The following is a 13882-nucleotide window of genomic DNA, read 5'->3' as shown; positions in this document are numbered from 1 at the left end:
CCAGGACTCGCTTAGATCCGGAGGCTGGGGGCCTCTAGGAATGGAAGTCTGGGGAATTGAAAGGGAGGGGCTTCTTCGAGACCCAGCGCGGGGTGGGGTTTAAGGAAGGGGCGGGGCCCCGAGCCGCAGCCTGGAAGGGGCGGGGCGGGGCTTGGGGCGGCCCTGCCGCCGCCTCCCCTTCTCCCTACCGCGCTGGTGGCGGCGGCGGCAGTGGCGGTGGCGGTGGCAGCGGAGGAGGAATCTGACACGCACCAGCCCGGCTCCCGCCCCAGTCGAAGCCGAAGCTGCAGCCGGCGCCGGGCCGGGGCCATGGGCGCCCCGCGTGGCCCGGGTCATGAGGACGGAGGAGGCAGCGGGGCCGCAGCTCGAGCCTGGTCAGTGTCTCCCCAGGGCCCGGCCCTCACCCCGGGGAACGAGGGGGACCCCGCCCTAGTGCAGGCAGGGTCCAGCCGCGCGACCTTGGGTCGACCGCTGCCACGGGCCGGACTGTCGATTTTTGAGCGATACCTGGCCAGGTATACACTCCCGCCTTGGCTGCTCAACCCTCGGCCCGGGTCATTTGGGATTTACTGATAGTCCTAGGGCTGGGACCCCAGTCAGCTCCGAAGTCAGTGATGGTGGGAGGGTCCTGGTTGCGGGGCAAGGGCGGCACCTTCCCCAGAAGCGTAAAGTCCTGCTGGAGCGCCTTAGGAGATCCCACCTTGCTTCCGGGGAACTGTGGGGGAACTGAGGCCTAGAAGGACAGGGAACTGGCTGAGAGCATAGAGCAATGGATGTGCCCCTTACCCTGGCCTCCCAGACTTAGGATTTTGTCTTGGGTTCCTTCTGCCCCTAGGTGGCCTGAGTTCCTTTGGGGCAGAAAAACAAGACTGACCTTCAGTGCCCTCGGCCTCAGTTTGCTTCTCTAGATGGGGGAGGGGGAAAGCAATGATTCTAGCTCTTAGGGTTGGTGAGAAAGAGAAAGTGTGCTAAAAAACTCTAAAGTGAGGTGCCAACTCATCAGAGAGATCAAGAGCAGGTGGGACCCCACCCCAAGACATCAGGGACCTTGGTGTCACGCTCAGGGAGTGGTCTCTTTTGTGAATATTGCAGATCATAGGGTCTGATGCTATCACGGGATTTACATACCTACTCTTCCAATTATCTAACTCTGTGATCTCGGACCAGACATTCGCCTTTCCTGAGTCCCAGTGAAGTAATAGCTCACATTCATAGGGAGCTTTCCATGAGCAGACACTGCACTGCTAAGTTGTTTACATGGGGTGCCTCATTAATCCTCATAAGGATCCTTTTGTAAAGTAGGTTACTTACCATTGTTACTTGCTGGAGCGCCTTTTGCACAGGAGCAGATAAAGTTAAAAGGAGTTAGGTATCCAGGGCCTGCCTTCTTTGGCAACAGCTGCCAAATGAAGCCAGGCCAGGGCCTTACAGGCAGACCCTACATATAGGTGAGACAGTCACTTGGCTCCAGGCATCAACATCTGGCAGTAGTTCTGGGCAGTAGTTCTGGGCTTGGAAGGCCTTGCCTCTCCTTTTCAGCCCCCCACAGGAGTATCTCTGGATCCGTGTGAACTGACCTGCCCATGCCAAGATGGGATGGCCATGTGGAAGTGTTTAGCCTCACAGGGCCTCAAGATCAAGGGATTCTAGGATCAGGGCAAGAAGAGGAGGTGCAGCAGAGTTCACAAGGACCCTCAGGAGCAGCTGTCCTGTGCCACATTTACAGCTGGGAATAGGGAAAGGCACAGACAGAGTCAAAGCCTGGCCATCAAGATGACCCAGCTAGGGACGCCTGGGTGGCTCAGTTGGTTGGACGACTGCCTTCGGCTCAGGTCATGATCCCAGAGTCCCGGGATCGAGTCCCGCATCGGGCTCCCAGCTCCATGGGGAGTCTGCTTCTTCCTCTGACCTTCTCCTCGCTCATGCTCTCTCTCACTGTCTCTCTCTCTCAAATAAATAAATAAAATCTTTAAAAAAAAAAAAAAGCAAAACTTAAAAAAAGAAAAAAAAAAAAGATGACCCAGCTAGCTGGTGCCAGAGCCCCGGCTGCAGAGTAAGGAGGGAGCCATGAACAGAGGGGCTATAGTTTGGTAGCTTAGGGGAGGGGTTAGGGCATTGTTGTGACAAGTAGGCCTGGGCACTGCACGGGATAAGGCCTTTTTGGAAAAACACCTTCCATGCATCAAGCATGTCTGAGTGCCTGCGCTGGTCCAAGGGCTTCGGCAAGGCACATACAACCCTGTCCCTGCCTGCCACTGAGATATTCTGTCTGTCCAGTGGGGAAGGCAGACATGATCCCCTGAAATACTCATATTGAAGGGCTCAGACAGAAAGAGACCAGAGCATTTGGCTGTTGGGAAATGGGAGACAACATTCCAGACTAAGGGATCTTGCAAGAGCAAAGGCTGGGGAGTAAACAACCCGTGTAGAGAGAAACAAAAAGACAGTTTTTGGCCACAGAGAAGGATTCTTCAAAAGGGAGGCATTTCATCATGAGAGAATAAATAGTACCTTGCATAGAGCTCTCTCTCCACTAAGCCCATTGGGGGGATTTATTTTAGCATATGAATCTGGAGGACAAGACCTGGGACTTAGTCATCTTTAGTGTCCCCAAACCATAGCACACATTGAGGGTGTAATAATTTTGTTTTGTTTTTTTGTTTGTTTGATTTGTTTTATTTTTTAAAAGATTTTATTTATTTATTTGATAGAGAGAAATCACAAGTAGATGGAGAGGCAGACAGAGAGAGAGAGGGGAAGCAGGCTCCCTGCTGAGCAGAGAGCCCGATGCGGGACTCGACCCCAGGACCCTGAGATCATGACCGGAGCCGAAGGCAGCGGCTTAACCCACTGAGCCACCCAGGTGCCCCATAATTTTGTTTCTTAAAAAAAAAATAGGCTCGTTTCTTCAAAGAAATGTTTGTTGAGATACTGCTAAGCTTCAGATACTATGCATTGGCAGTAACAGTGAACAAGATTAGCAAATTCCCGGTCCTCAGGAAGCTTAGAATCTTGTGGGGAGACAGAGTAGCTCTGTTTTATTTTTCTCATTCATTTTGCCAAGTATTGTAAAGGTAACAACCAGGATGCTGGGAAGAGGGACCTTCTTCCCCCCCAAAGACATAGTCAGAAAAAAGCCTCTCAGAGGAGAAACATTTGAGCTGGGACCAATGACAAAAAGGGGCAGCCTCAAGAGCTGCAGGGGAAGAAAATTCCAGACGGAGGCAGCTGTACGTACAGAGGGGTAGAATGAAGGCTGATGGTTTTCCCACAGTAACTGGAACTGAGTGAGTGAAGTGTAAGGGCCAAGGTGATGCTGGTGGGGCCTGGGTTGGGCAGGGCCCAGCAAATCATGGTGTGGAGTGACAACTTTATTCTAAAAGCAGTGGGAAACTGGGACTGGGATTTCTCTGGCTACTGGGTACAGATGGGAGAGGAGCTGGGGGTGGAATTTGGAACAGAGGATAGGCAGAAGTCAGGCTGGACAGAGCCCTCCGAACTGAATCCACAACCCTGGGAAGAGGCAACTGTGGGAAGGCCTTGAGTGATGGCCTGGGTTCCTTTTAGAGGCATCTGGGGTCAGGGAAAGGCGAGAACAAAGCCTCAGCCCAGTTGGGCTCAGGGCACCAGGGCCCTCTAGATGGAGGGCAGGGTTCACGTCAACACATGCAATGCACTCTTGCCCCGGGTGCCCATAACACTCTGCAGGCTGCCATCTATGGTGGTCCATTTCATAGAGGAAGAAGCAGGCACAGAGAGGCCAAGTGCCTCTCCTCAAGTGACTCAGCTAGCAGATGGCCGGTGCTCACCCATGCCATCCTGCCATCTGCAGGCCCTGTTGCATGCCCTTGGAGGTGGGGAGTGGAGGGAGGAAGGCCAGCACAAGGCAGTGAAGAAACAGCTATAGGTCCCTGCGTGCTGGGAATGTATGACAGTTCCACAAGATACAAACAAGCTCCAAGCAAGGACCTTACCTGTGAACCGGAGAATGCACTCCAGCCTAGCAGAGCACAGATGAGGGAAAGGGCGTGGCCAGCCTGGGAGCAAAGCAGGCACTGGAAGTGGTAGCATCTGAGCCAGGCCTTGAAGGCTGGGGAGGGTTTAGACAAAGGAGAGTAGGAGCTTGGGACTCCATTCCAGGCAAGGCCCTGCCCAGACAAGGCCAGCAGGTTGAAAGGCCAAGACAGACATCAGGGCCCTTCTGGTTGCTGCCTGCAGTGGAAACCAGGCCTGGCATGGCAAGTTGGCTTCTGGGGCAGCTCTGCACAGCAAAAGCTGTGGATTCGAGAGAGACCCCAGAGACCCCCTCCCACCCCCCACCCACCCCCGAGATGCAGAAACAATGTGGGCTGGGTTTTCACATGCTGGGTGAGTGTCATGATGAGCAGTGAGTGGTGATTGCTGAAGGGAGTCTCTCCCATTTTTTCAGACTCGAAACTGTCCAGATTCGTGGGATTCCAGAGTAGGAGGTTCTAGTAGGCCACGTTCCAGCTGGCCCCTGCTTTAGCACTTCATCGTATGCTGTTCCCCTCTGTCTTATGTTCCCTGACTCTCACTCTCTAAGGCACACCTCCCCCACCCCCCATTTTCCCAGCCTAGCCCTCTGTTTTTCTTTTACCCTTGCTTGTTTTTCCTGACCACCAGGACAGGAATCAGTTCTTGTCACTCACCACCACATCTTCAGTTCACATGCCAGGTGCTAGGCTCTTGGGAAATATTTGTTGATTGAATGACTGAATCAGACCAAAGTCCCCCACTCCAGAGATAGCCAGACTCAGTCTAGTGTGAGGTCAGTTGCTCAGCCCACAGCCAGGCTATGACAGAGCTGGGGCTAAAGCACCGAAGTCAGGCTCCTTCTGTTCCTCCACACTGTTTGGCAAGAACAGACCAAGAGAGGGGCGCCTGGGTGGCTCAGTGGGTTAAGCCGCTGCCTTTGGCTCAGGTCATGATCTCAGGGTCCTGGGATCGAGCCCCGCATTGGGCTCTCTGCTCAGCAGGGAGCCTGCTTCCTCCTCTCTTTCTGCCTGCCTCACTGCCTGCTTGTGATCTCTCTCTGTCAAATAAATAAAATCTCAAAAAAAAAAAAAGAACAGACCAAGAGGTCACCTAGGTTAACATCGCACATACACAGATTACATGACACTCTCCCTTCCTTTAACTGTGGACTTCACACTTTGGTGGCCCTGGGGGGCTTTGGAGTTGGGCAAATCTCCAGGGACCTCGTGAATTCAGACATGAATATCTGCTAAGCATCTCCACGGGTCTGCCCTGTGCCAGCCTCCTTGGAGGTTCCACCAAAAAGAGTGTTCTCAGAGAGAGGCCTGTAGGGCTGGGAGTGCATGTAGTGGGGGGGCTAGGCATGATGGAGAAGTGACAGCCAAAGGCAGGAGTTAGGTCAGGCACCTGGGAGAGTTCAGGCAGAGGGACGAGGTGTGCAAGGTCCCTGGGGGATAAGGGATCATAGCAGGTGAAAAGGTTCTGCCTAGAGGTTGGCCCAGTGAGGACGAGGGGAGGTAAGAAGGCAGAGGGTGCTGGGGCAGCAACCATGAAGGCACGGTCCTAAGAGATATATGAACGAACCCACTGGAGGATTTTGTGTGGGGCTGACCTACTCTGACTGTGTTTGGGAGAGATTACTGCCATTGTAAGGAGAATGGGTTGGGGCACCTGAAAGGCTGTTTGCTGGCCCCTGAACAGCCCCTATAGGATCTGAGGCAGGAGCCAGTGACAGTGGCCTCAGTGGGGGGTGGCATTGATAGGCACAATGTCAAGGGTCTGTGACCTCCCTGTGTTTCCTCATAGGAGACTTTGTGCAGCTGCCCGTGCCCATCATCCAGCAGCTCTACCACTGGGACTGCGGCCTGGCCTGCTCCAAGATGGTGCTGCGGTGAGTGGGCAGGCCTAGGTCCTCCCCATCCATACCATCTGCTCTGGCTGGAAGGAGAAACAGGGAGAGACCTGGGTGGGATTCATCATCCATATGGCTTTTCTTGGTTGGGCCTTACAGGAGGCCCAGCTTCCATCCAGACTTGGTTGCATCTACAAGAGCAGGCAAAAGGTGAACAAGGCCTTCCAGATGGTGGCTCTGGGGATAGCCAGAGAAGTTCTAGGTGCCTGGGCCTGGTCCACAGAGTGACCCCATCACTGGGACATGGGACTGTCCAACCTCAGGCTCCCGCAATACTGTGTCACTAGGGAGCCTACTATTGAACTAAGGCTGTGTGAATATCACAGGAACCTTGATCATCAGAGCATAGAGTGCCGTAGCCATCTCCTTGTAGGAGACTTCAGGCAACTGCCAGGAACCCCAGAGTAACCTGTCCCTTACTTGTCTTATATCCTAGAAATCCAGGCCAGATAGTGTTCAGCAAAAGGGTTCCGTGCCTAATTCTTAGGAAACCACTGATGTGGTCCAAGCATCTCATCCTAGAAATGAAGCTAGTGAGACCAGAGAGGTTGGCAACTTACCCAAAGTTACACGACCTTCAGGAGATTCAAGAAGCAGAATCCTTGACTCCAGGGCCAACATGGTACCCCAGGCAGCGTCAGGTCATGCCCAAGAAGTAGATGATACAGGATTTCCTGATGAAGGATGGAATTTTCTGGGGAGTGGGAGTTCTTGATAGTGGCTATCTGGCCCCTTGGAGGAGGGTGACTCCAACCAGCTTCCCTGTGTAAGCAAGCCAACCTCAGCAGCCCGTCCACCCACAGGTACCTGGGCCCACTGGACGATGGTGAGTTTGAGAGTGCCCTGCGGGAGCTACGACTCACCAGGAGCATCTGGACCATTGACCTGGCCTATCTGATGCGCCACTTTGGCGTGCGGCACCGCTTCTGCACTCAGACCCTGGGCGTCGACAAGGGCTACAAGAACCAGGTAGGCAGCCAGTCACCAGGCCTTCACCCAGGTCCAGTAATCAAAAGAGGGTATGGTCGGGGCTGGGTGGCTCAGTGGGCTAAAGTCTCTGCCTTCGGCTCAGGTCATGATCCCAGGGTCCTGGGATCGAGCCCCACATCGGGCTCTCTGCTCAGCGGGGAGCCTGCTTCCCTTCCTCTCTCTGCCTGTCTTTCTGCCTACTTGTGATCTCTGTCTATCAAATAAATAAATAAATAAAAGTGGGGTATGGTCAAGGCCCGGACACCTGAGTGGACACACAAGTGCTCAGAGACCAGGGAAGAGCAGCAGACACGCTATGGGCAGGACTTTTGATCTAGCCAGTCTAGGTGACCTTGGGGTCCGGCCAGCTCAAAGCATCTGAGCAGTGAGATTCCTGCAGCCTGCCTTTGAGAGCACTGGGTGGTGTAGATAAGCATCTCAGGCTGCCTTTCTGCATCCTTCCCTCCTGTCATTCAGCGCCCAGGGCCTCGGAGAATGTCACTCTGACCTTACCCTGCCACCACTTGCCCATGTTCTTTCTTGTCATAGGGACAGATGGCTTCAAGCTGTCTAATTGGTATTCCGGAAGAAAAACTGAAAACTGACATGCCATCTTCCCTGTTTTTTTTCTTTTTGAAAAAGAAAATGATAGCCTCACCATGATACCAGTACACAACCCACTCCCCCACCCCCCCCCCCCGCCCCAACCCCTGCCAACCGATGTAGTTAGAGCCAGTCTTGCCTGCTGTAGAGCCACATGTTGGCCCAGGTTCCAAAACTTGGCAGAGCAGGGTCTCTGCTGGCCTCGTTGGCAAGAGGGTTCTCACATGGTGGCCAGGGCCAGTCAACCTCACTTTCCTTTGAATCTTCCAGGCCAGGGGAGGAAGGCTAATGGAGCTGGCTTGATCACTGTAGCTGCAAGGCAGAGAAAAGAGCCCAAGAGCAGGGTCTCTCCTGCCTCCCCCACAGACTGGGGCTCTAGCCCCCTGTAGTCCCCTACACCAAACCAAGTATGTTCCCTGGACCTCACCTTGCTAAGCCGAACTATGGAGGAGCATCTGGGTGGACTCAGCCACCCCCCTTTGCTCATTTACCACAGACTCCTGCTGGTGTCCACAGGAAACACAACCCAGGATGACCAGCCTTGCTGGGGGAGTGGAAGAGCTGACCTGAGCTTGGCTGCCTGCCCATCTCCTGAGTGTCATCCTTAGGCCTCTGTGTGGTCCTGTGTGCTTGGCCAGCCACCCTGCCGGTTCAAGACACACACCGCATTCTGCTCAGGCATGCCTCACGTGCCATCACGTGCCCCTAGCAGGCTGGGCTCCTCCCCTCATTCACCATCTTTTACTCCATCACGTGCCCTGTACTTCATCTAAATGGGGGTGAGGGCAGCCAGGACAGGTGGCCCCTCCAACCGGCCCTACTCTCTTTAGTCCTTCTACAGGAAGCACTTTGACTCAGAGGAGACCCGGGTGAATCAGCTATTTGCACAAGCCAAGGCCTGCAAGGTGCTTGTGGAAAAATGGTGAGCCTCCCCTCATTCTTCCTTGTGTGCTTGCTTCATCCACGTACTTACTGTCAGGCAGAACTGGGGTATCCTACCCAGGTGGCCAAGGGCATGGACTTGCCCTCCAGAGACTTAACTATTTCCATCCATAAAATGGGGACAAGTGGGAATACATGACCTACACAGTATACAAAACTGTAGCCTCGGATGGATCACAAGCATGGCCTGGAGGGACATGTGAACCAGACAGACTCTAGCCAGCCCTCAGGCTGCTTGCAGAATGGTAGCTTGAGACAGAACACAGGAACCCTTAATGAAATGGGGACAGTGTAAGGAACATGCAGGCAAAGTGATGGAGAGTGACAGAGGACAGCCCTTTGTGAAGGCTCTCTAGGGAGGCCTGGCCCTCAGATCTCCCCACAGACTGCCGTGACCTTATGTGGGTCTCCACTCTTACCTATACGTAAGAGCAGAATTTGGGCAGAACCTGGGAGTAACTTTCCCAGATGCTGATGACTTTCTTCTCTAGGCTCAGGCACATCAGCTTAGATCCCTACTGGGCTACCCTAGACCACTCTTCTCAGGTCTCCCTGTTCTTGAATGACTTCTGTTTTCATTGTTAACATAATGTTACCACACAATAGGTAGTTTGGAAAACAGAAGTCTCCACGCATCTATCCACTGCATGAGCACATGCTGGGAGGGAAGCCACCAAATGTTCATTTAGTGGCACATGCCACTTGCTGGCTAGTTGAGTGGGAAGCTGGTGCTGTCCCTGTTCATCCAGTGAAGAAACTGAGGATGGGAAGAATAGTTTGAGCTGCCCAACATCACCGCCGGCCGCTCGGCCATGCTGTGATCCAAACCGGACACTCCGCACCCAGTTAATTCCATGGAGCACAGTGCTTTTCCTTCTGGCCCAGGCCCCTGCTTTTTCCCTGTAGTTGAAATCCTGTGCTGCTACATACCGTTGGGAACTCAGCCAGGTATTTCATTTCAAAGGCCAAATGGAAAAATGGCATGTTTCCCCGGGCTGAGGCAACCGAACCAAACTGCCACATGACTCGGCTGTGGGCTGGAGTTGGGCCAAGCCACGTCGTGCTCATGCTGCCACTCCTGCGGAGTCTATGGAGGACAGAGGCCCCTAGCCTAGGGGACCCTCCCCACTGACAGCCCCTTGCTCGTTCTGGATTCTTAGTTTGAAGGATTTTTAGGGTACTGCCTTCTGTGGGGCATTGAATAGGGCAGTGCCTATGAGTCTGCCACAGGGAGCAGCCAGCTCTGCCAAATTGGGGATCCCCCAGAAGCTGACCTGCCCCATTCCTGGACAATTCCTTTTGCCTTAGGAGACTTCAAGAAAAAAAAAAAAAAGAAAGAAAAGAAAACCAGTCCTTTCAAAGAAACGTGGTTTTGAAACTGACAAAGCCACACTTGGCTCAGATTTGGGGGATTAAATTGGACCCACAACTTCCAATGCAAACCGCATGTGATTTAGGGTAACTGTCCAAGGAAGGTGCTCAGCAGGAAAAAAAAGAATTCACCAGCCAGGCTGGGAGGTGAGGTCCCATGTGCTGCTTCAGTGGCCTCTTCCTGCCACCCTTGGAAGGACCTGACCGGGCCGGCTTGTCCTTGGGCACACTCAGAGTCCTCCTACCCGCCGCCCCCACACCCCGGCACTAGTGCCATGCTTAATCCTGGGCTGAGCCCAGGCCACAGGGACAAAGTAGGATGTCTCCCTCCCTGCAAGGAGCTCAGGAAGTGGGGAAGATGAGCCGTGCCCCCAAGCTCTGTGATCCAAGCAGGGGTCCACTTGAGAGGTGGGGAATGGGGCCCAGCAACCCTGGCTGACCCTTCTCCTGCCCACAGCACAGTGAGTGTGCAGGACATCCAGGAGCACTTGGCACAGGGCCACGTGGCCATTGTGCTGGTGAACTCTGGGGTACTACACTGCGACCTCTGCTCCAGTCCGGTCAAGTACTGCTGCTTCGCCCCCAGTGGCCACCGCTGCTGCTGCCGGAGCCCCGACTACCAGGGCCACTTCATCGTGCTGCGTGGCTACAACCGGGCCACCGGCTGCATCTTCTACAACAATCCAGCCTATGCCGACCGTGAGTGCTGGGTGGGTAGGGACAGCGGGGAAGCGGGTGGCAGGCTGCATTCACCATCCCGTCCTGTGACTCCTCCGCACTCCCTCGCTGCCTTCCCTGCAAAGCCTCTGCTCCTCCTGGGCTTCTATAATCTGCTGCTCCTCTGGCCATGCACAGACCAACCATAGACCTGAGGCCGGGCCGGCCTCCATGCCCCGGTCATTGCCACACCAGCTCAGGCCATCTGTCCTTCCCACACCACCAGCCCTGCACCACTGCCCAGGGCCCACCTCAGTCTTACTCTGCGGTTTCCTCCCCCCGCCCCCCATCTCCCTCCTTCCAACCTTCCCAGGACAGCCAGCAAGCACACTCATCAGAAAGGGAAGTCTGCCCAGTCCCAGCTCCAGCTCCAGGGGCAGCAAGGGCTCCCACTGCCCTGACTCCAGCAGACTTAGCCCATGTGTCTTCAAGCTGTTTGTTCCCCTCTGGGTCTCACCTCCTTCATCTGCTAAACTGAGGGAGGGTCAGAGAATGAGTTCATGAAGGCTAAAATAGGCAAGGAAGGCTTCCTATGGGTGGAAAATGAGTGGCAAAGGGTGGCCAAGCAGGTGGGACACAGTCAGACCTCCCTCAGCTCCCCTGGGTGTCACTGAGGCAGGTATAACCTCCCCCATCCGCAACCCTCTGACCCCACTCTGCCCTTCCTGTCCCCAGCAGGAATGTGCAGCACCAGCATCAGTAACTTCGAGGAAGCCAGAACCAGTTATGGCACAGATGAGGATATCCTCTTTGTCTACTTGGACAGCTGACAGCAGGAGGCTGGTGTGACCAGGCCCTCACACCCTGCCCCGCCCTAGCCGGGCCAACTCAGGAGGCCTTGGCCCAGGCCCCAAGCTGCTGGGGATTGGATGCGGAGCTGCAGCCTCGGCCCATGTGACAAAGCCCCAGAGAGTTCTTGGAGCCCGAGGCTTGCATGCTTTGTCTGCCAGCATCGTGCCTGGCGTCGTGCCACTTACCTTGTGCACCTGCTGGTTGCTGGAGGCATCTCCAGAGCATCTGAGTAGAGCTTCCCCCAGGATCCCAAACCTGACTTGAACAGTGCCCAGGGGACTTCCAGCCCTGTGGGTGCTCTTCTTGCCTGCAAACCAGACCCAGGGCAGGGGAGAACCTGAGTTCGTCTCGCCACAGACCTGGGGCTTGAGTCCAGAAGATGCCACTTGTCAGGATGGTGTCCATGTATTTGGAGACCATGTAGCCAACCCGCCTATCCACCAGAAGTACTATGGACCTCCTTGTGCCCTTTGGTGGATGCCGCCACTCCCTCCCGCCTCCCAGTGGACCCGCATTCCTGTGGCTGGTGGCGAGGCCTCTGGGCTTCTGGGCTCTGGAGAGGGCTGGGCCTCAGGCTGAAAGGACCCCTCACCCCTCACCCCTCAGCCTCCAGGTACTACAGCACTGTAGATTGGAGGGCCATCTGGGTCGTAGACGGGGCCCTGGTTCTTGCTAGCTGTCAGTGCAGAGCATACTCCAAGAACGCCTGACCCAGAGGGCCAGGTGCAGCTGCCTGGGTCCCAAAGGACTCTCCCCAACCTGTGAGCCCTCCTGACACTAGCCTAAGCCTGACAGTGCCCATTCTCTGGGTGTGGGGAGCCCCAAGCCTCATAGGCCTGGGTGCTGGGGTATGCTGGGGCCTGTACTCCTGAGGCAATGGTGGGAGACAGTCTGTGGCCTCCTACCCATCCTGATATTCATGCTGGGACCTTTTGCACCGAATGTTGGGTCTCTTCTGTCCTCACAGAGAGGGGTGGTACCTGCCCAGGGTCACATAGCACAGCACGAAACATAGACTAGAGCTGTTTCCTTCTTTTTCTTTCTTTCTTTTTTTTTTTTTCTTTCTTGTAGGGGTAGGGGGTGGTTTGGTTTTTTTGAGATTTAAGTTTTTCACTTGTGGGGAGTGAGAGTCCCTCTCAAGTAAGACAATAATAGCAAGATTGCAGGTACTTTGGAACCGCTGACACCTCTCTGCACAGAGCAGATCAGCCAGCCCAAGTTGTCTTTCAAAGAGAAAAGGACTCAACGGCTGGCGGGCTGAGTGCCAGAGCCCCCCAGCTTACAGACAAAATCTAGCCATCAGTCTGGGGAGAGTTTGCCCAGGACTATGGTGGGGTTGGGTCTCGAATCCAGGTCTGCACCAGAAAACTAAGGGAACTGGCTCATTCCCAAAGGGGCCAAGAATACCCACCCCTCATGAGCTGTTCCTGGTAAAGGAGCAGGGCTGCCCCCCTGTGTCTTGGTCCTCTGTTGCCCAAGGCATGATGTCATGGCAGGTGCTATGCCTCTGGCCTGCAAACCCTGTTCATCATCTGTTCCCCCAAGCTGGCTGATGCCTCCCCACCATGGCTTCTCTGAGGTACGGCGGTGGGCTCTGCTCACAAGGGCTGTCGGACCACTCAGCTGTATTGCTCCTCAACACCAGATTCAGCCTTTGGCCCCAAGGGTGGTGCTGTTAGCTGCTTAGCCAACAGGTTAGCCCCCCTGGTTTCAGAGCCGAGCAGTGTCTTCAGACTGGCCTTCTCTCTCTTGCCTTCATGTTGGTGGCCCGGGATCCCAGGGAGCTCTGGTTGCATGCCCAGGAAGACCATGTGTGGCAGCCGTGGGGTTTGGGCCTCATTCAGGAAGGATCTGGCTAAAATTGTGAGAACAGACGCATCAAGGAAAAAGCAATGAGGAAGTGAAGCTTCAGATGATGGGTGGGGCTTCGCCGGGAGCAGCCAGCCCAGAGAGCAGTCACAGCGCCTCAGTCCTTCACGCGAGACATGTGGAAAATGCTCAGTCCCTGGGCAGGCCACAAGTTAGAGGTCACCTGTCTGGAAGATTAACAAGAAAGCTACCTGTGCCTCAGATGGTGCCATCTGCCCGGGAGGATCATGGGTGGGACGCGAAGGCGTTCTCGCACACGTTATGGAAACAAGGCTGGAGAATCCAGATTTCAGGAACCAGTGCCCATAGCATGTGGCTCCTGTGACCCCAGTCCACATGCTGGGGGCCCAGCGAAACCACACTGGACAGTTGGTTTTGTTCACTCCAGCCACACAGGGACAAAAGGGATCTTTTGCATTGCAGAGATTTTCTACATATATATATATATTTTTTGTTTGTAATGAGCCATTCTCAATAAACATTCTCACTGCAAAATCATGGCAGCACTCCGGCCCACCTTTGTGAATTCTCGTTTCCCTCCCAAATTCTCAGCTTAAGCATGTGCCACTCTAGGTCCTTGACCTGCCAGACCAGGTTTTAGCTGGGACTAGAATCCTGTTTACTGCTTTTCAGTTCGGCCTCCCTCATGCTTGCACAGGGCTGAGGTAGGCAGTACTGGAGTTGGAAGGGCCACAGAAATGAGCTGGATGG

General features: G+C 54.6%; 1 protein-coding gene across 4 annotated transcripts; it reads left to right on the top strand.

The window, feature by feature from the left end:
* The first annotated feature begins 132 nt into the window (after nucleotides 1-132).
* On the top strand, nucleotides 133-13669 carry GUCD1 (guanylyl cyclase domain containing 1). Of its 4 annotated transcripts, none has more exons than XM_004742456.3 (6): nucleotides 133-374; nucleotides 5803-5887; nucleotides 6712-6877; nucleotides 8311-8402; nucleotides 10251-10503; nucleotides 11186-13669. In XM_004742456.3, exons 1-6 carry the CDS (start codon nucleotides 335-337, stop codon nucleotides 11297-11299), a joined length of 750 nt encoding a protein of 249 aa, XP_004742513.2. In that variant the 5' UTR covers nucleotides 133-334; the 3' UTR covers nucleotides 11300-13669. The 4 variants fall into 4 exon arrangements, with proteins under 4 accessions (XP_004742513.2, XP_004742514.1, XP_004742515.1 ...); XM_004742457.3 differs by having other exon boundaries at nucleotides 134-374; nucleotides 10251-10492; nucleotides 11189-13669; XM_004742458.3 differs by having other exon boundaries at nucleotides 196-374; nucleotides 10251-10492.
* The last annotated feature ends 213 nt before the right edge of the window (nucleotides 13670-13882 follow it).

The sequence above is a fragment of the Mustela putorius genome, unplaced genomic scaffold, assembly GCF_011764305.1.
Source record: "Mustela putorius furo isolate JIRA1106 unplaced genomic scaffold, ASM1176430v1.1 tig00003858_pilon_pilon_pilon, whole genome shotgun sequence".
Taxonomy (NCBI): Eukaryota; Metazoa; Chordata; class Mammalia; order Carnivora; family Mustelidae; genus Mustela; species Mustela putorius.
Note: the sequence above shows the minus strand (reverse complement) of the source record. Positions and strands in the feature narration are given on the sequence as shown.